At 39.0% G+C, this 22,500-nt stretch overlaps 1 protein-coding gene across 2 annotated transcripts in view; it reads left to right on the forward strand.

Annotated features, from left to right (window-relative positions):
* The window catches only part of Hen1 (Hen1 methyltransferase), a 119,954-nt gene extending 99,567 nt beyond the window's left edge, over window positions 1-20,387 (forward strand). For both annotated transcript variants that reach the window (XM_067155137.2, XM_067155138.2), the window contains one exon: window positions 18,242-20,387. In XM_067155137.2, coding sequence (XP_067011238.2) covers window positions 18,242-19,736 — 1,495 coding nt within the window. In that variant the 3' untranslated portion in view covers window positions 19,737-20,387. The remainder of the gene's footprint in view (window positions 1-18,241) is intronic.
* Window positions 20,388-22,500: the final 2,113 nt, after the last annotated feature.

Raw genomic sequence — 22,500 nt, forward strand, 5'->3', positions numbered from 1 at the left:
AATCCAATGTAACATTGTGCAACACACTGTAATAAGTCCAGAACAATGCTTTGTGTGACTAGAATTATGTAGAAAGTTCCTTACATTGTAACTAGGCTATTGGAGGCTCAAGCTTACTAGAAAACATGTCATATTCTTGTAGATGCCTGGCCAGGCAACGTATATAAAGAGGCAGTCTTGAGGATAGAACTGGGTTGTTTTGATAAGACCTATGTGGAAGTCATGTTAACAGTGTGTTTGAAGTCAACTATGTGTATTGGTTGTGTTGGGTTGGTAGTTGACATGCATCTGTTGCGGTCTCCCGATTCTTCATGGTAGTGTTTTGTTTACGATGGCAGTTTATTAGTTTGTGTGTATGGAATTTGTGTAAATGACCTGTAAATAAAATAGTGTACACAGCTGACAGCATTTTGTGTGTGTGTCCTTGTGGATACAACAGTACACGTTGGTGCTCACAGCCGGCCGCTGTTTGGCTTCGCATAGTCTCTCCACATGTTCCATTCCCCATTGTACTCCATCACATACGGGTGCCTATGTTGTAGTTGAGTTATACTAGAAGGTGAGTTAGATTGTCGGACGTAATTTAGAATATTTTAATAACTAAAATTATATTGTGAACAAATTAATAAACAACAAATAATGGTTGTAACAAAATACTACTTAATACACACAAATTAAAACTTACTCAAAATGTCATCGCCATTAATTCAGACTGGTCAAGAACTTGCTATATCCTAACACAATTTGGCATTAGTTTATTGTTCAATGACATGGTAGAAAAATCTAGCACAAAATGTGAATAACAAAACTCAATAAAAAAATTGTATGGAACTTAATTGAAACTTTTCAAGTTTATACACAAACTTAAAAATATTAAGTCTGCCAGTTTTACAGTTAAACAGTCAGCCTCCTTGTTTTCAGCATCAATGCCTACACGCTTAATTTTACTGACAAAGTAAACCCTCCCACTGCTTCTGAAATACTTGCTAGATTCTACTGCATTGGTTCTTTCTCCATGAACTTTCTCACATTATAAATTATCTCCCTCGCTTGTGCATACAGCGTTTTATTGTTTAGTTTTGAATTCACAGGTGGCCTTGATTTAAATATAACTAATATTGCTTGATTTAAATATAATTATTAACACAGTTATTATACCTATTTACTGAACCTATACTAAATTACTTTATCTTATCACACTATCACTTATTGTAACATAATAAGAGAACAACTTCATAGTTTGCCCAGGTTGGCTATAAAATAGGTGTATTTAACATTGTTGTAAATACTAAATATAGCCTACCTATTTTTCCTTTGGCTCCAAATTAACCATTTATTAATATTATCATGGTTCAAGTTTGTGGGTTACTGTAGTCACGTCCTAGTTCGTGAACCATGGGCAACAGCTGAGTGGCCTAGTAGGTGGTCCTGAGAGTCGGGATACCAGTTGCTCTGGAATGGGAGTGGGCATCTCGGACATATTCTGAGTCGTGGCCCTCCTTGTGCTCAGGCGGCTAGGACTATACAATTCACCGGTGGTCCATAACCCGTTAGAGGAGAGATCCTCACTTGGACTATGTGCAAGTAGGGCAGCATCCTGCTTCATGAATTTACCGAGCTCAGAACACTTTAAGCAAGCCTCGGACCTATGGGAGTAATGGAGTCCCACTCCCATTTGACAGGCGAGGGACTCCTTGGAAACAACTTGGCGAATGAAATGGAATTCGATGGGGAGCTATCAATATTAATGGGGCTTATGGAAGAAAGAAGGTAGAACTGGCTCAGTCAGCAAAGAGGATGCATCTGGATGTGCTAGGAGTAAGTTATATTCGGGTTAGGGGAGATAATGAGGAAGAGATAGGAGATTATAAAGTGTACTTGACGGGTGTTAGAAACGGAAGGGCAGAGTCTGGGGTAGGGCTCTTTATCAGGAATACCATCGCACGCAACATAGTTTCTGTTAGGCACGTAAATGAGCGAATGATGTGGGTAGATTTGTCAGTGGGAGGAATTAGGACAAGAATTGTGTCCGTGTATTCACCATGTGAGGGTGCAGATGAGGATGAAGTTGACAAGTTTTATGAAGCATTGAGTGACATCGTGGTCAGGGTCAACAGCAAGGATAGAATAGTGCTAATGGGCGATTTCAATGCGAGAGTTGGGAATAGAACTGAAGGATACGAAAGGGTGATTGGTAAATGTGGGGAAGATATGGAAGCTAATGGGAATGGGAAGCGTTTGCTGGACTTCTGTGCTAGTATGGATTTAGCTGTTACGAATACATTCTTCAAGCATAAGGCTATTCACCGCTACACATGGGAGGCTAGGGGTACCAGATCCATAATAGACTATATCTTAACAGACTTTGAATTCAGGAAATCTGTTAGGAATGTACGAGTTTTTCGCGGATTTTTCGATGATACAGACTACTATCTGATCTGTAGTGAAATGAGTATCTCTAGGCCTAGGTTAGAGAAAGTGAAATCTGTGTGCAAACAAATAAGTGTAGAAAATCTCCAGGACGAGGAAATTAGACAGAAGTACGTGGATATGATTAGTGAGAAGTTTCGAACAGTAGACAGTAAGCAGGTTCAGGATATAGAAAGTGAATGGGTGGCATACAGGGATGCTGTAGTAGAAACAGCAAGGGAATGCGTAGGAAAAACTGTGTGTAAAGATGGGAAAAGGCGAACATCTTGGTGGAATGATGAAGTGAGAGCAGCCTGTAAACGTAAAAAGAAGGCTTATCAGAAATGGCTCCAAACAAGGGCCGAGGCAGACAGGGATTCGTACGTAGATGAAAGAAACAGAGCGAAACAAATAGTTGTTGAATCCAAAAAGAAGTCATGGGAAGATTTTGGTAATAACCTGGAAAGGCTAGGTCAAGCGGCAGGGAAACCTTTCTGGACAGTAATAAAGAATCTTAGGAAGGGAGGGAAAAAGGAAATGAACAGTGTTTTGAGTAATTCAGGTGAACTCATAATAGATCCCAGGGAATCACTGGAGAGGTGGAGGGAATATTTTGAACATCTTCTCAATGTAAAAGGAAATCATCATGGTGGTGTTCCCAACAGCCAAGCTCATGGGGAGGAGGAAAATGATGTAGGTGAAATTATGCTTGAGGAAGTTGAAAGGATAGTAAATAAACTCCATTGTCATAAGGCAGCAGGAATAGATGAAATTAGACCTGAAATGGTGAAGTATAGTGGGAAGGCAGGGATGAAATGGCTTCATAGAGTAGTAAAATTAGCGTGGAGTGTTGGTAAGGTACCTTCAGATTGGACAAAAGCAGTAATTGCACCTATCTATAAGCAAGGGAACAGGAAGGATTGCAACAACTATTGAGGTATCTCATTGATTAGTATACCAGGCAAAGTGTTCACTGGCATCTTGGAAGGAAGGGTGCGATCAGTCGTTGAGAGGAAGTTGGATGAAAACCAGTGTGGTTTCAGACCACAGAGAGGCTGTCAGGATCAGATTTTCAGTATGCGCCAGGTAATTGAAAAATGCTACGAGAGGAATAGGCAGTTGTGTTTATGTTTCGTAGATCTGGAGAAAGCATATGACAGGGTACCGAGGGGAAAGATGTTCGACATACTGGGGGACTATGGAATTAAAGGTAGATTATTAAAATCAATCAAAGGCATTTATGTTGACAATTGGGCTTCAGTGAGAATTGATGGTAGAATGAGTTCTTGGTTCAGGGTACTTACAGGAGTTAGACAAGGCTGTAACCTTTCACCTTTGCTATTTGTAGTTTACATGGATCATCTGCTGAAAGGTATAAAATGGCAGGGAGGGATTCGGTTAGGTGGAAATGTAGTAAGCAGTTTGGCCTATGCTGACGACTTGGTCTTAATGGCAGACTGTGCCGAAAGCCTGCAGTCTAATATCTTGGAACTTGAAAATAGGTGCAATGAGTATGGTATGAAAATTAGCCTCTCGAAGACTAAATTGATGTCAGTAGGTAAGAAATTCAACAGAATTGAATGTCAGATTGGTGATACAAAGCTAGAACAGGTCCATAATTTCAAGTATTTAGGTTGTGTGTTCTCCCAGGATGGTAATATAGTAAGTGAGATTGAATCAAGGTGTAGTAAAGCTAATGCAGTGAGCTCGCAGTTGCGATCAGCAGTATTCTGTAAGAAGGAAGTAAGCTCCCAGACAAAACTATCTTTACATCGGTCTGTTTTCAGACCAGCTTTGCTTTACGGGAGCGAAAGCTGGGTGGACTCAGGATATCTTATTCACAAGTTAGAAGTAACAGACATGAAAGTAGCAAGAATGATTGTTGGTACAAACAGGTGGGAACAATGGCAGGATGGTACTCGGAATGAGAAGATAAAGGCTCATTTAGGAATGAACTCGATGGATGAAGCTGTACGCATAAACCGGCTTCGGTGGTGGGGTCATGTGAGGCGAATGGAGGAGGATAGGTTACCTAGGAGAATAATGGACTCTGTTATGGAGGGTAAGAGAAGTAGAGGGAGACCAAGACGACGATGGTTAGACTCGGTTTCTAACGATTTAAAGATAAGAGGTATAGAACTAAATGAGGCCACAACACTAGTTGCAAATCGAGGATTGTGGCGACGTTTAGTAAATTCTCAGAGGCTTGCAGACTGAACGCTGAAAGGCATAACAGTCTATAATGATAATATATGTAATGTATGTATGTATGTTAATATTATCAGTAAATCTGGATGAACAAATTTCACATCCTCATCTCCTTGGAAAACAAGTTGCTTCAATAAAGGTACAATTACTATGCATGGTGAAGTCGTTTGCTTGTCAACAAATGCTGGTTCATTCTGCTCCGAGATGAGAATGATGACAGAGGCCGGCAGAATGATCAGTAATCAGAATTTCTATCTCACTGGATGAGTTGGCCGTGCGATTAGGGGGGCACAGCTGTGAGCTTGCATCCGGGAGATAATGGGTATAAATCCCACTGTCCGCAGCTCTGAAGATGGTTTTCTGTGGTTTCCCATTTTCACACCAGGCAAATGCTGGGGCTGTACCTTAATTAAGGCCATGGCCGCTTCTTTCCCACTCCTAGGCCTTTCCTATCCCATCATCGCCATAAGACCTATCTGTGTTGGTGTGCGACATAAAGCAAATTGTTTCTCTGTCTCTTTCTTCTGTCAGTTGTCTCCCTCGCACAATAACCATCCACATGTTGCTCAGTTACTTTGGTCCATTTCTAACAGCTGTTGCTAGAAAGCTTGTACCTTTCTTTCGTTATTCTGAAACAAGAAACAATGCTGAAAGTAAAATTTCTGCAAGGGATCCACATTTATATCCAAGAAAAGGGGTGGATGGACACATCACTCACCCACTGTGGGGGGGGATGCAGACGAAGAATACACTCACGGTACCCCCTGCCTGTCGTAAGAGGCGACTAAAAGGTCTGACCAAGGGATGATTGTATTAGAACCAAAAAACTACTTGTGATTAGTACCATCACGCGGAGAACACCATGGGTCACCTTTACTTGCGGGTAGTACCACTATGTTAGGTACACAATAGGTTTGTGGTTAGTAGCAACAGAAGGCGAGTCTGTATGGGTTTTTCCAGTACCCATGATTAGTATCATTGTGAGAAACACCACGGGTCTGGGCATTGCCTGTGATTATTACCATTATATCAGACACGGTGGGTCTGTGTTGCCAGTGATAAGTACCCACTATATGCGGAACACCACGGGAATACCGGCGCCTGTGATTAGTACACCTAGGTGAGAGACACCTTGGGTTTGCGCTGCCTATGAGTGGTATCATTATGTGAGAAACACCTGTGTGAAGTACAATACTTGTGAGTAGTACCATAATATGTGGAACACCGTACGTTTACGGTACTTTTGATTAATTCCGCAACATGACAGTATCATGGTTCTACTTTACTAGCAATAAGTACCATTATGAGGGGCCGTTGACGTGGTTTTTGGGCCTCTTTAGACAACAAGCATCCTTGATTCAGGATTGTGCTTTAGAAGCAGTCACTTGGTCAGTAATACTATTGTTTATGATAGTTTCTGGGTCAGATCCACTGATTGTTTTAAATTCATATCCATCCATTCATTCTTCATCATGTTTTTTTTATTCTGGTCAGTGGATGATGTAAAACTTTTAAATTGTAATTACATTTCGTCTCATTTCGTACCGTTAGGGGCCGATGGCCTAGATGTTAGGCCCCCTTTAAACAAGAAGCATCATCATCGACACATCACTCATAAAGATTACATTCAAAAGATTTGGGGAAATTGAGCAGGTCTGTTCTTCGATGCATAACCTCCTTAATGTTGGACATTTTTTATGGAAACCATGAAAACTGATTTGGCAGCAATTCCTAACATTGGTACTTCAAACCTTGGACATTTTGATAAATAAAGCATTCAAGGACAATGTGCAAAAACTCTTATCAGTGTTGCGGAAAATGTGCGAAAACTTACTCCAACAGGCAAGATTCGGAAACCACTTTGTGAGTAAATGTTGCATGCTTGGAACATTATTACTTCAAAGGTGATTGAAAAGGAGCTTCAGAAATACAGGAATCTTGAATATGTTAGATGGGAGAGATCTGAGCAGTCATAGCAGCAACAATTCTTCCTGTATAGCCAATAGCGATGTTGAAGATGGGAGCCTATAAAAGGTAAGATTTTTTCTTTCTTTGCCAGTATGTAATTATTACTTTTGTAATTGGTACTTTAGTTAATTCATACTTATTTTGCTTCAGGTGTTATCAGCTCGTAATGTGAAGATTATTTTCCAGTGTCCGTTGATCAAACCAGCATGTCCTACTTGTCTGATGTATCCTATTCGACTGTTCGGAAGAAAATATTTGCCATAATTATATGCCAAATGACAATAACTGCAAATGAGTTGAACCATTTTTTTGTGTAATATATTTGATGCTTTTAAATATAAATAGACTGTAGGTTAAAAAAAGGTATTTCCAAATGCCTCAAATAATCTACGCACCCAAGTGTTTTGTCTGTGTTATTCATCCAAAAAGTGTGTTAATTATGCCAGAAAATAAAGTATGCAATTTTTTCAAATTTTTGTAACAAATATCTATGGTGTCTTTTATGCCAGGAAAAACATGTGATGAAAAATGAGACAAATGAGCAAAAATGAGCAAACCAGCAGCGACTGCAAATGATGTATTGATCGTCTTACTATGTGACATGCTATGTGAATAAATGCTTTCCTTTGTGGAAAGTATATTGTGTGATCAACACAACTGAGTCTGCAGCCATTGATCTCTGTTTACTGAAGCTCGGAGCAACTGGGATGGCAGGTGTAAGTTGTATGTACTGTACTGCACAGAGAAACCCGTGGTAGTAACTTCCAGCACATGCTGAAATAACAGTGGAGGCAAAACTATTGATAGGCTTAACACCAGTATTCATAAAAAGATAAGAATTTCATATTGTTCCGTATTGAAGCGAGTTCACTAATAAATTAAAAGAAAGTATAAAATGGTTGAACCTTTCAATACTATTAAAATAAGAAGTGTAAGTTTACATTCTTATTTAATTAAAATTGGTGCCAGTTTTGACCAGTATTTCAGGTCATCATCAGCCGATCACAAATAAGTGTAAAACAATACACAGATAAATAAATTGTGATGTATGAAGAATTCTGTAGGTTTCTGATATTGAAACACTAAAATCTTTAGGGATCTGATCATGACATTACAGAAACAATCTTCAACCATCGTGTGCATTTGAACCTGAAACTTGTACAGTTGAATTAGTACAATGATATTTATATCACACAGTATCTCAATATTAACCCAGAACACTCGCCTTATTTCTTATAGTGAATGTCAGGTATTATTATTATTATTACTACCATTTCCTTCAATATTTCTCTCTCAATGACTTCCAAGTCTCACAATTTCAACTAGCTCTTTCTTAGAATGTGTCTACCAGTTCTTTTCTCGACCTTCATCTTAATTTTTATAATATCATTGTTCATAAAACAAAATCCTATAATAACTATTACAATAATATTGGTTTGCATTTCTTAATCTATGTCAAGATCATTGGTTTGTAATTTCCTTTACATATGTTTCTGATTCAAGTTTAAAAACTTCATGTTTATGTTTCTGACATTCGAGGAATGTACTCTATGATAATGTCACTCTTCTAATTAGGAAGTTATGCAAAGGAACACTCCTCCCCATTCACTCATATCTTCTTGACATATACAATCGATTGTCTCATCAACGCCTTCTTGTTCACTGAACTTGCATTGTTCAAACCATGGCCTCCGCCGGAGGTTATTGCTGGACCTGAATGTCACATATTAGAATTGTTTATTTCTACCGCTGACATGTAAACTTCATTCACTGGTTTCCTCTTATACATTAAATACTATTTTCTGAATATGATTATCCGATGACCACGGGGTTCTGAGCTTATGAATTTACTTCGTTATTCTATTTCCATCCAATTTCTTATTCAAATGAACGAGTTATCTCGGCTGACAGATACAGTTGTACGTACAACAACTGGACATTTAATGGCTGGACGTATCTTTCCATGTAACTTTCGTTGACCTCTTCTTAAAGATAACCTTCAGTGGCTCTATAACTAATCTGAAGGCCATTGGAAGGTTATAGTATGTATGCTGTGGTTACTGAACCTGCATGACAGGCAATAAGCTGAGCTCCCTTACCAACCAGAACTTTTAAGCCCACCAGCCCTATCGCTCATCACCCAACATGCCTTTCTCATGTGATTCTGGTTCACGAAGGTCGTGTCTAAATAAAATAATTGATTTGCCCTCTTGCCATATGTCATGCATGGTCCTTTAGAAACATAACTCTAGCTGCAACAGTATCGTTATGTTCCATTAGGAGCTTTTGGCAGTCATTATATTTTTTTACTTAAAGCCCATACTGCTTAATATTTAAAGGAGAGACCATTTGCTACCAGTGAAACCCACTTTCTCATAATTTTTCTTGACAGTCTTCAGTGCCATTGGAAATTCTCCATTAGTGTACATATAAAAAGATAATTCACTGCAACATGTTTTCATTGAAGTTATCAAGATCTGTTATTGGTTTCTGGCAGAAATATTTTTTTCCTGGTGCACCATTCAAACACTGACACTACATGCAGTGCCTGTGATATGGCAACATCATCTCGTGTCTCCACTAGCCCATCTTTCACATGCTGCTTCACATTTTTAAAATATTTATGTTCCTTGAGCGTGCCTATTCAAAACCAGACAATCACTTTGATGTTCTCTTTAAAACTTGCAAAATAATTGGTCTTCATTTATCACAACACTCTGTTTCAGCTTCTAAGGAGGGTTGCCCCAGTTAAGTTCCGACGACTTTGACGTACCTTTTGTCTTAGGCGATTCGTTTTCTCCACACCCAGTTGTGCTCGATGCGATAGCCGCAGGCACAGACTATTGCCAGACATTTCAATTTCCACTGCACTGGGCGAGTTGGCCATGTGGTTAGGGACGAGCGGCTGTGAGCTTGCATCCGGGAGATAGTGGGTTTGAACCCAACTGTGGGCAGCCCTGAAGATGGTTTCTCATTTTTGCACCAGGCAAATGCTGGGGCTGTACCTTAATTAAGGCCACGACCACTTCCTTCCAATTCCTAGGTCTTTCCTATCCCATCGTCGCCGTAAGACCTATCTGTGTCGATACGACATAAAGCCACTAGCAAAAGAAAAGAAAAGAGAGAGAAAATTCCACTGCAGAAGACTTTTTTTTTTTTTTTTTTTGCTAGGGGCTTTACGTCACACCGACACAGATAGGTCTTATGGCGACGATGGGATAGGAAAGGCCTAGGAGTTGGAAGGAAGCGGCCGTGGCCTTAATTAAGGTACAGCCCCAGCATTTGCCTGGTGTGAAAATGGGAAACCACGGAAAACCATCTTCAGGGCTGCCGATAGTGGGATTCGAACCTACTATCTCCCGGATGCAAGCTCACAGCCGCGCTGCCTCTACGCGCACGGCCAACTCGCCCGGTCTGCAGAAGACTTTGACGGAGTACAGGAAGAGGAATAGTGTCCCATACCTCCTTGCACACTTTCCAGACACTCGATAATGGTGGGAAGTCTCGAAGAAAGCCCTCTTTTCAGGAGACAAAAGTCACAGAAATACATTGGCAAGGCATCCGAGGATTTGACAGGGATGTCAGTATGTGGTATGGCACGGACACCCCTCTGTGCTTCTTTTCTCTCATAGTAGGTGACTGATGATCTGGCAGAATGACTGGATGCTTTATCCATGTGGATTCCAACATTTGAAGCATCCTCACCATACAGCCGAGGGATATCTTTGTCAAAATAGGGGTCCATGGCATTCTTCTGGAAGTAGGTAGCATTGATCTTCACATTTTTTGGCACTCGGAGGATTCTGAGTTTACCCCGGGCACTTTACCCTGCCACTATCAGGAACCCCCTAGCAAACTTTTCTTTGTTTTCCTTGATGAAGTTTGAATGCCCCTTTTGGGTGACAGCAAATTTTCCGGGGATTGTTGGAAATAAACCAAAGCTTCATCCAGGGTAGCAACTGATTGCCATTTATTCACTGCTAGGTAGTTCTCTTATAATTTTCTGGCATTAGTGAACTTTTCTTTAATGTGCCTTTCTTTCAAGGCTTGTCCTCGTGCTTTATACCGCTTTACCAGTTTAAGATCGTCTTTAATTATACAGTGGACTGTACCTTTAGATGTGCTTGTGTAGCTGGCAAGGTGTCTTCTGAGTTGGTGGATTTTCCTTCAGGAAAGCAGCCTTTACCTTCTTTATGATGTCCGGAGTCCTGGAGGGGTGAAATCTCCTCTGCAGTAGTTTTTTCAAAGTTGTTTCTGGCGGGAAACCATTCTGATGTAATTTTATCGCATTACTTATTGAGACCTTTCATTTTACGCTGTTGTACAAGCCTTGATAATGAGAAATTAACATCGGAAAGGCCAAAAATGTAGCCTTGCCAAACGTTTGTAATTCAACAGACCATAAGGCAACAATGTTATAATATGACTCTACACGGCACTTATCTAAATCACACTTACCAGACAAAAAAAAAAACAAAAAAAACATGCAACTGCTTCCAGGAGGGCACGTGCGCTCAAGGTCACATCCTCCTTTAACTGGGACAACCCTCCGTATAAGCCTAACTGATTCTGTTTGGACCGAGCTCGATAGCTGCAGTCGCTTAAATGCGGCCAGTATCCAGTATTCGGGAGACAGTAGGTTCGAACCCCACTGTCGGCAGCCCTGAAGATGGTTTTCCGTGGTTTCCCATTTTCACACCAGGCAAATGCTGGGGCTGTACCTTAATTAAGGCCATGGCCGCTTCCTTCCCACTCCTAGCCCTTCCCTGTCCCATCGTTGCCAAAAGACCTATCTGTGTCGGTGCGACGTAAAGCAAATAGAAAAAAAAAGATTCTGTTTGGTGGGATAGGAGAACAGTATGATGTAAATAAACTTGTTTCCTCATCCTGAGGTGGTGCAGCTCTTTCAGGCATGAGCTGCATGTACCAATTTAAGCACACACCAGCCCTCCTGCCATTCTTAATTTTCTGGCAGTACCAGGAATCAAACCCAGACCACCGAGGATGACTTGTTGAAGCTCTTGTTTTGTCTGTATTTCTATATGGGTCTGAAACATGGGTCCTAATGGTGTCATTGCACTCAGTAATGAGTAAAACGACTTGAATGACGACACTCGTGTAAGTAGACTAATGTGATAGATAAATTTCCTGAACGATAATACGTACTCGTGTATTTGTGTACAAAATTTACACATATCAGAAAGAGTTTTGCATCACCCCTGTGTCTTGTTTAATTGTGGTGCTATCTTGGCCTGTCCTACGCAGAGCAGAAAGATAACCCGTAAGGTGTTTGTAAACACCCTCACAACTGCACGTACCCCAACCCACTGGCAGAACGACACGCTCAAATACCAGTAGTATTTCAGTTGAAGTTGTGGTTCTACTGAGGAAGCAGAGGTGTGTTCTGAGCATTGTAGTGAGCTTCTTACTAATGTTCATACTGGGCAAGTTGGCCGTGTGGTTAAGGGCGTGCGGCTGTGAGCTTGCATCCGGGAGATAGTGGGTTCAAATCCCACTGTCGGCAGCCCTGAAGATGGTTTTCCTTTTTCACACCAGGCAAATGCTGGGGCTGTACCTTAATTAAGGCCACGGCCACTTCCTTCCAATTCCCAGGCCTTTCCTATCCCATCGTCGTCAAAAGTCCTATCTGTGCCGGTGCGACGTAAAGCCACTAGCACAAAAAAAAAAAAAAACAACACATTAAACATTGTGCTCACATTTTTCACTCTTGCTAGTAAGTCAGCAAGTTTGTCTTCACTGCTGGCATGGAGAGTAGTGTCGTCAACAAATCTTAAATTATTAATACCACATAAGTACTGTATATTGCTGGATAAAATCCCCACACACTAATGAACTTTTAACACTTAAACCGCAAACCCCATGGCACAACAACCCCAAAGGGCCATGGCCTACCAAGTGACCACTGCTCAGCTCGAAGGCCTGCAGATTACAAGGTGTCGTGTGGTCAGCATGACAAATCCTCTTGGCCGATATTCTTGGCTTTCTAGACTGATAACACACACTTATCTCAAAAATAAATATATATTACAACATTCATTATTGTTATTTATATATTTTGTAACCTGTCTTCATAAAACTTGTATGTCTCTTGTAATGTTAGAATAAGTAACTCGTGAGATCACGATCAAACTATCAATATGGATTAATTGAGCAGTTATCTGAGAGTCACAACGATGCGATGGGAGACTTGCAATTTTAGGCTAACAAACTTAATTTCATTTCTCCATTGATTTACTGCAAAAATTACACTACGGTGGGGAAAATAGAACTAAGTTATAGAACTAAAAATCTGTAACAGTTCCTGTTTTCTGTTTTTGACTCGCTTCTTATAAGTTCATGCAGATCATGTTTCAAATATATTGAGTCTGAAAAAAAATAAAAAGGAAACCAGAGGCATTTTCCATAGTCTATAGTAACAAATTCGAACAACTGACTTGAATTTTTTAAACAACGTATGCAGTTTGTAGTCTCCAATTTTTCAGTGCCCTACGAGACTTCATCCCAAATAGCTGTTGTGCTCGTGTTTATTTTTTTTATTGTTCATGTTGGTCACTAAAACAAATTATTTCATCATTTTGAATTTTTCTTGAGTAACTACATTTATAAAACCCTTTCCAGAGTCAACCAATTAGCATGAGACTAAACCCTAACTCAGAAGCACAAAAATAAGGCTCGTAAATTGAACCTCAAACATGATGAAAACTCAACAGACCCTATTTCTCACCAATTTTTTTTTAATGACTTTTATCAGTAAAAATGTAAAGTACTTTCATAGAGAAATATTTAGACAGCACAGTTCTTATAGCTTAAATTTGATTTTATAATATTTCAAGTGCTTGATTTTTTAATGGTATTGATTTAATGACTTGAATTTAAAAATCTGTATGTAATTTTTAAATTTAAAAAGTTCCATTTTATTTTTGGGGTGGGGGTTTGAACTCCCCTAACACCCTATCTGGGTACAGCCTTGCCTACCTGTCAGAGGCTTCTATTATCTCTGTGTTTGCTCCAGTTATGATAGGTCACTTCTTTACAGTACCATGTTGCACTCTTAACATATCCACCAACATCTTTCTATTTTCTGTTTTACAAGAATGTGGAGAAATGAAGACCACATGTTGCACAGCAGAAGACCTGTTCAAGCAACACCAAATGCACTTGAAGTGGCCTACATTTGGTCCACAAAAGTAATCTTGGAACTACATAATAAAATATATGTACAATCCTTTCTCAAAGGCAATGGTTGCTAGTAGGACCAAAATGATGAATATTTTAAACATTTTTAAAAGCTTGCCTGTCTGAAAAAGAAAATATACAATTTGTATGTATTTTGATGAAAATGTCAAAAAGTATGAAGCCTCGTTATGATAAGGGAGTGAGTGTAACACGAACTTTAACTGCAGCTTCTTGCAAACTTTTCTTTTTTGGTATGCACAGCATGTGAATTATTAAAACTGGAGATATGACATGTTCAACACACCCATCTGTGAACATTATGACATAAAAACTTTATGAATTTTAATATAACTTATGAATTATGCTATTTTTAAAAATCAAAATATTGTGGGAGATTATCAGTCCTTATTTGGTGTCTACAGGTCATGAAAGATAGTCATGGAAGAATCATGAAATTGTTTTAGATCATAATTTTTTGTTTTTAATCAGCAAAATGAATGGAGACAAGTTTAATGCCAGTAAGTAGATGTTATGTATCCATTGCATTTTTTTTTTTTTTTTTCACATTATTTTCTCCAGTGATGAAAAATACATTTTGTTGAGGGAATTTGCAGGGTAAGGGTTTCCACAATCCTTTGTAGTAGATTTGTTGCTGATATCGTCCCCACTCTGGCAAACTAGCGAAAGTGACAAACTAGGGAATCTGTACTTCTAAAGTTTTGGTGTAGATTTTATTGGTTATATATTGTCTACCCTCTGACAAAGTCTCACATCTGCAACTCGTTCTGCATGCCTAACACATAAAACCAATCATTAAACATAAACATTGATTTGACATGAGTAATCACAACTTCTTTCAGCTCCTCTAACCTTTTGACAATTTGCAGATTCGCTAGTTTGCCAGAGTAGGGACGATATGTTTTATTTTGTTTTAGGTAGAATTTTCACAACCTTTTGTAGGCTTACAGATAATATTTTTGTATTGTTTCAGGTACTGAAAGCTGAAGTGAAGTAATGTTATTTGTCCAAATCTAGTGCTCAGGGACATCTGCATATAGACTATATAAAATTAAGAACTTGGAAGGCTTCAGATCAAGTTTTAAATATGCCTGGAAAGTTTTCTTTCAATGTGTTATTAGTACCAGTGTTATTTTATATATTAAAATGCATGAAAAAGGAAAGAAACATTCAACATTAGTTTCCCTGCTGGTGTCAGATCAGCAAAATGAACTTCCTTTCGCTGGATTGCGAACAGTATCATTACAACCAAAAGTTTCAACTAAAGAGGACTTGGATAATAAGTGAACACCTACTCCTCCTGGAGCTTCAATTAGAGTCCTAAACCAGACTCACTGAGCCATTTTTTAATTATTGATGTGGTTATAGAAGTTGGAATTATGTGGGCTACGAATAAAGTGATGTCTCATTCTTCAATAAGGAGCTATTGAAACAACATACTTATTTCAGAAAATATTTTTTGATGGTATGATAGCCAAAAAGATGCAAGGTACACGAGGACAAGATTTCATAATTACTTTTGAGCTTGACCTTTAGAAATCGACAGAGGTACTTGCAGATACATTTTAGCTGGCAAGAATTCAAAAGCGGCAGGCAAGAAGTTAGCATACTAATGAATGGATGATACCAGGTGAACATCTCCCACCTGCTCACGTAACAGTTTGGTTGACTTGGAAGTTGCTCGCAGACTGCGCTCATGTGTCATGAGATGTGTGACAGACCTGAAAGTGAGGCTTCGTTGTGTATTCTATTTTATGAGAATGTGGAGAAATGAAGACACACATGGTACATGCCCAGCCAGTTGCACAGCAGAAGGCCTGCTCAAGGCAACACCAAATGCACTTGAAGTGGCCAACGTTTGGTACACTAAAGTGTAATCCTGCGACCACATAATATAGTCTATGTACTGTATATTTATTTTTATGTGTACTTTTTCTCCTTTAATATATCTTGGTTCTAACACAAATAAATAAATAAACAAACAAATAAGTAATTAATTAATAAATCACTTGTCCCTTATTTCCAGAATCTTTTAGCACTTCAAGACAGAGAGTGAATCCTTTTATATGTCGTTCAATAAGAGTTTGGTCAGAGTTCTGCATAAAGGACAAATGTACTTGGTACTTTTTTCTGGGATCAACATAATCATTGTGTGTCTGCTAGATATTTAACATCTGCATTCTTGAGTTCTGCTACATCTGTTCAATATGCAATATTACCACAAGCCAAGGTCACTGTGGAGACTCATGTCTAAAACACTGTATATGGATGGCCAAGATTTCTTACTGCATATTATTTTAGCTGTTTTGATGCATTTCTATACTGTAAAATAGGATTTTAGAGTGGGAAATTCTATTTGTGTTGTCAAAATCTAATTTTTAAAAATTTAAAATGTTTTATGTAAATTTAAAATAGAACTGTAGGTATATTTCTACAGTGCATATGCTTGGTCTTTGTATGTCGTCATCAGCTAAATGCTCCGAGCCACCCAGATAAATTTTAGCAATTTTAACACTTAAGTTTACAGCAAAATGGTTATGCTAAGCAGAAAGGTTATACTTCGTAAGACATGTAATACTGATGAGTTTTCTGCTTCCTCCAACTGGAGGCTGCTGTACAAAGCATCCCAAAAAAGCCAAGGATATAGTTATGAAAGACACTGAAATAGGATGATAAATGACAAGAAAGAAATAGTTTCTCTAAACACAAAATTCACAGACTTAATGCTTGTTACCATGTACATGATAAATTGTGATGTTTCCAGCTGAGTACTATAGAGATGATTTTTCAAAACGCAAAGTGATCCACATACTTGATCAATGAATTGGTACTCCCAACAGAATTTTACTGTCAAACTAGGAATTGTTCCTTGGACTTCGGTCATAAGCCCAATTACCGTGATGTCTGATAAACCCTATTTCTTGTGGTAATACGAAATGGTAGGTTCATAAATGCTCCACTTTTCATTGTGGATTTCTATCTGTTCCTCACTATTTTCCAGTCAGATGGTTAGATCTATAATGGTGTTAGATGCTGAGCTAGGTTGTATGGCTGTGATATAGATTCTTGTGTGCGATCTTTTATCAGAAACACTGCACCCAGAACAAATCATGCTGCTTTCCTTTGAATTTTTTCCAGTTCTTGTATCAAGTAGTCCTGGGGAGGGTCCAATCCTGGAGCCATACTCTGTGATCTTACCAGAGACTTATACGCCCTCTCCTTTACATCCTTACTACAACCCCTAAATACTCTCGTAACCATGTGAAGGGATCTGTAACCTTTCTTAACTACCTCATTAATATGATTACCCCAATGAAGATCATTCCTTCTATTAACACCTAGGTACTTACAGTGTTCCCCATGAGGTACTTTCACCCCATCAACACAATAATTAAAATTGAGAAGACTTTCCCTCTTGGTGAAATTTATTTATAACTTTTCATCCCATTTACATTCATACCATTGTCTGCTATCCATCTTACTACATTGTTTAAGTCCCCCTGCAGTCGCTCACAATCATGCAATTCATTTACTACTCTTGACAGTATAACATCATCCGCAAATATATCATATAAGAAAACATAAAGGTTTAATTATATGCCCTGCGGGACCCCCTCTTAATCATTACAAGATCAGATAACGCTTCACCTACTCTAATTCTCTGAGTTATGTTTTCTAGAAATGTAGCCACCCATTCAATCACTCTTTTGTCTAGTCCAGTTTCCCTCATTTTTTCTCATGACATTTATGATATCTTAACACCAGAGGGATTCACAGCAAATCCATTGTTGTATAGATGTGCTCTTAGTGCACTCTGACCATTGAGTAGATCAGTTGTCAGTCTGAGATTTCTTCTGCTTGTATATATTTTTATTTTTGCTAGTAGTTTAACATTGCATTAACTTGGATAGGCTTTTGATGACATTAGAGTAGGAAAGGGCTTGGACAGAGAAGCAAGCGTCTGTGGCTTTACTTAAGGTACAGCATAGCCCCTGCATATGCTGATGAAATGGTAAAACACAGACAACCATTTTCAGAGCTGCCATTGGTGGTGTTTGAACCCACCATTTCTTAAATACAGGCTTACAGCTACGTACATAGCCCTTACCGTGCAGTTTTGTAACGTTCCTTTGAACTTTTACATAGGAGGTGGAGGGTTCCAACTCCACCATTGACAGTTCTTAAAATCGTTTTCCATAGTTTCCCAATTTTGCATTAGTCAAATGTTGAGGCCGTGCCTTAATACTATAGCTGCTGCCTTCCCCTTTCTAGTCCTTTTCCATTCTTGTATCACTGAAAATCTTCTTTATGTTGGTGCGGCATTAGACCCCAAGCAAAAGAAAGAATCTAGTCCTTGTAGCTTTCTTTTAATGAGCTTTTCCTAAAAGTTTTTGGACTCTGTTGTATGAAGTTGATCTTTATTTGTTTTTTGTTTTTTCAGGAAAATTCTTGAAGACGGTGGCTGGAGAATTACAGAAGAGGATCCTGATAATTTGGCCGTTGTGTACTCGTGTTATAACACCAGTGAATCAAGTGAATCGGAATCTTTTAATATGGCTGAGTATTATAAGGAGTGTGATGCAGATGCTGAGGATGAACAATGGGACCAAGAGCCACTTGACTGGCATTCTGTAAGACAGTGCTCTGAAGATTGGGCTTTAGACAGTGCAAATGTTGACTCTACGGAACCAGTTCATGGGCCAATCGCTCAGCAGAATAATTCTAGTTTCTTTTTCAATACTTGCAATAGTGATACTTCCAGTGATCCAAATAGATGTACTGAAAATTGTGTAGAACTTGAGAAACAGATTGTAACACCTACTCTGATGAAAGAAAATCATGTAAAAGTTTTAAATAGTGAGAGAAAGTTGCTTGAAGAAGATAATTATAGTCATGATACTAAACTTGATATAGGGTGTGATGGTGCAGCGAAGGCATGTGGTTTACAAAGTATTGATACCAAAGAAACTCAGACTATGTTTGATGACTTGTCTTTTTGCAGTCAACAGATTTTAGTATTAAGTACAAAACCTAACAACTGTAGTTTGACAGATGCTACTGAGGTACAAAATATGTCTTCAGACTCTCTCTTAAATGGCTTATGTCTAAATCTTCCATGCGAGCCAATAGATATTTCACCACATGTACCGACAGTAGATAGTCCAATGATCGAGAGTGTTAGCCTAGAAGAGCCAAATGACAAATTAGCTGACAGTGGTTATCCAAACTCTGCATCTGCTCAGGATATGGATATGGACCTTACTCCTGAGCAAGTGGATGAGATATTCACTGAGAATGATGTTCTCTCAGATAAATCAGATGACGACTCTGATTCTCTTTCAGTTTCCAGCAGGAATAGTGTAGATAATGACGACAGGCACTTTCGACCTATCTATGTGCCACATAATGATGTTATGTTTGAAGCAATGAATGTTGAGAATGGAGACGTAGCTAACAACAATCGTGATGGCGAGGGAAATAATGCAGTAGCTGCAAATGATCATGTTGCGTTGAATTTACCCATGTTAGATGAAAATCTTATACCACTGCTCGAGGCTGCTGAGGATATTGACAATGATAATGAAGTTCGTATTCCAGACCATGTTGAGCCTTTCCCCCACTGGTTACTTAATCTCTTGGGAATAGCCAATCATGGTGCAGGTGATGCAATCAACTTTGGACCACCATTACTTGAGAATGACAACGAGGTAGATGATCAACTCCTGCCCATTGCAGATGAGGGTATTGGGGACGAATTTGGTCCCGGGTCAAGTAACTCTGATTCTGCTCCAAGCGAACGTGGTTCCGATGAAGGTCTAGAGTCCGATAATGAAGTGGAGGGGCTGCCTGTGGACCCTGTTCAGCAAGTTATTTTTCCTGGTGATATGGGAGCAGGAGGTGAACCTAATATTTTTCGAGGTGGTGGTGCTGGATGACAAGACAGGTTTTATTGACCTGTTGTTATATTCTTGGAAGGCACTTTTATTTGCGGACCTCACAACTTGAATATTTTTATCTGTCACTATAACTCGATTACATGAATCATGCATTGTCACCTCAAAGTTAAAGAATGGCTCCAAAGCAAGTCATCATTTTCCAGGAGAAACTCATCATTCAGTTATTTCATGTTAGCTTTAGCTGTAAAAAAATACACATATTTTAGTAGCTAAATTGTATTTTATAATAAAAGTTGTGAAGTCCCAAATTGGTGTGATTTTAAAGTTTGCAGACCAGTGTTGCACAAATATCTGACAGATGTGAGTCAATTATCCATTCATTAGCTATTGCCTGTCAGTGAAATAAAACCAAAAGTCATTTTCACACAAGCTCAACATTGCACCTCACGTGAAAGTGTCTCATCGTTACATTGCTGGACGGAAATGAGTGTGTGTGTTTAAAAAACAATGCTTAAAAGTTTAAGTGCTGTTTCAACTTGTCTCATGACTGTGCTGTTGTTGGTAATATAGTTTTTTTGCTTGTATTGTTTTGAAAAAAATATTGTTTTAAGAAATTTGATGTTTGTATATATGTTTATAATGCTGAAAATTTTTCCATATTTAATAAAACTGAATTTTATACCGATTAAAGTAAGATGTCCATCATGTTGTCTGTGAGAAATTTTTAATACTTTGATTTGTGGTGCGTCTACTGATTCACTGTCATCTGAGTCAACATTGGACCAGCATTACTTGAGATTGACGAGGTAGATGATCAGCTCCTGTTCATTGCAGATGAGAGTGTTGGGGATGAATTTGTACCTGGGTCAAGTAACTCGCATACTACTCCAAGTGAACGTGGTTCCAATGAAGGTCTAGGGCAGGGCCTCTCGGGGTGCATGCACCGATGCAATGTGTGTCACAAGGTGCAAAACACGACTTTGCTATAGGTCATTCCACGTTATAAAAACAGTATTGCTCTTATGGACCTACAAGGAGTGAACACACCCCCTCTGAGACACCCATAATTCCTTGTGATTAAGGGATATTATACTGTACTTTGTAATGTATTATGAAAGATAAAAAGATGGAGCATTTTTGCCCGTGAGTTATTAAAATAACTACATAACATTTTCTTTTTCATAAATATATTCTTAGGGAGGAAGTGCAATGGCAGGAACAGCCATCTCTTTGTTGCCTTCTTTCATTTTCCTTCTTCTGTGTTGCTCTGGTACAAGCATCGTGTAGTCCCTCTCTCTGTGAGCCGCCGGCAGCTCACTTCTGTAGTGAAGTCATCTATAGTATTTATATGTTGGATGTGTGTTTTTAGGCTTTAAATCAGTGCGTACTTGTGTTAAGTGAGAGTTGGTTGTGTACTGCGCAGTATTTGTGTGTGTTCTATTATTTTCGTACTGTACAGAAGTTGTTACTGAAGATTTTGGTGTTGTAGTATGCAGCGACACATCACTGCATAATTTGTACTGATAAAAAAAATATTTGCCTTGTGTTTTACTTGTGCTTGGTTTTGTTATTTAGCTGTTCTTTCTTAAGCGCATTTTAATGTTACCACATTTTTCACGACTGCATTTAATTTTTACTATTGTTTTTGTGAGCGATACAACAACACAGCAGTGCCCCGCTTTGCCTGGGGAAATTTATTAAATGCAATTAAATGCATCTGTCGCTCCTCAAACCCAAAAAAATATTTTTCTATAAACAATCATCATCATCATCATCATCCATATCTATTTTCTCCCCCAATTTGCCTTACACTCCAATGCTGAGTTTTTTTAATGTGCCGTAGTTTACTTCTGATTCCGTACAAACCAAAAATAGCCCCTGTGAATCCCCCGTCCCTTTTAGTTCATAATTTGCAGCTTAGTTTATTCTGCTTTTTATCTTGAACTGTCCGGCTCCATGGCTAAATGGTTAGCGTGCCGGCCTTTGGTCCAGAGGGTTCCGGGTTTGATTCCCGGCCGGGTCGGAGATTTTAACCTTCGTTGGTTAATTCCAATGGCTCGTGCTGTAGGTGAATCCCTGATAAAGGTCTTCTCAAAAGATATCTCACGTCCAACTTTTCATGTTATTTATTTCAGAATATTGATTTATTTGAATGTTGTCTCCATTCTTGAGAGGACTATGACAGCCTCAGCTAGGCAAAGGAGTTTACACCATTTTCTTCGTACTTTGACCCTAATCTTACTTTTTGATGCAATCCCTTTTCTTTGAGTTTCTCTTCCTATATTTCCATACTATGCTGAGGATAATTCTAAAAATGCCTGTGTTCTCATAACTGCTAAACATGCAGAGTTAATTCTGTTTTGGATCAAATTATGACTATTTGTTATTGCCTATAAATGCCTATTTTGACCGTAAGCACATATTTTGCAATAAACATCTATTGAGCCTAAAATCTTCTTCTTTGTTGTTTAGGGTTACTGAGGACCACAGGGCTCGTATCTACTCTTTGGTAAACTTGTTGCTTTCTTCTTCTTCCAATACTCCTTCATTTGCTGACCATGAGCCAGCTTTCTCTCCTCCGTCCACTTAGTTCCTGTAGTCTTCTTACTTGTAAGGGACGTTGGGAAAACGCCGTGTCGGGTGGCTTGACGGAACAGTAGTCGGTCATGAGTTTGTCCCAGCGGGATATCTAGTTGTTCCATATCCGACTTAACTGACGTGATCCATTTGTTCTTAGAAGCCTTGCCTCTTCCTGTTACTGTGAATATCCTGTTGGTGAGTCTTTTGGAATCCAGACGGGCCA

The sequence above is a fragment of the Anabrus simplex genome, chromosome 1 (assembly GCF_040414725.1).
Source record: "Anabrus simplex isolate iqAnaSimp1 chromosome 1, ASM4041472v1, whole genome shotgun sequence".
NCBI lineage: Eukaryota > Metazoa > Arthropoda > Insecta > Orthoptera > Tettigoniidae > Anabrus > Anabrus simplex.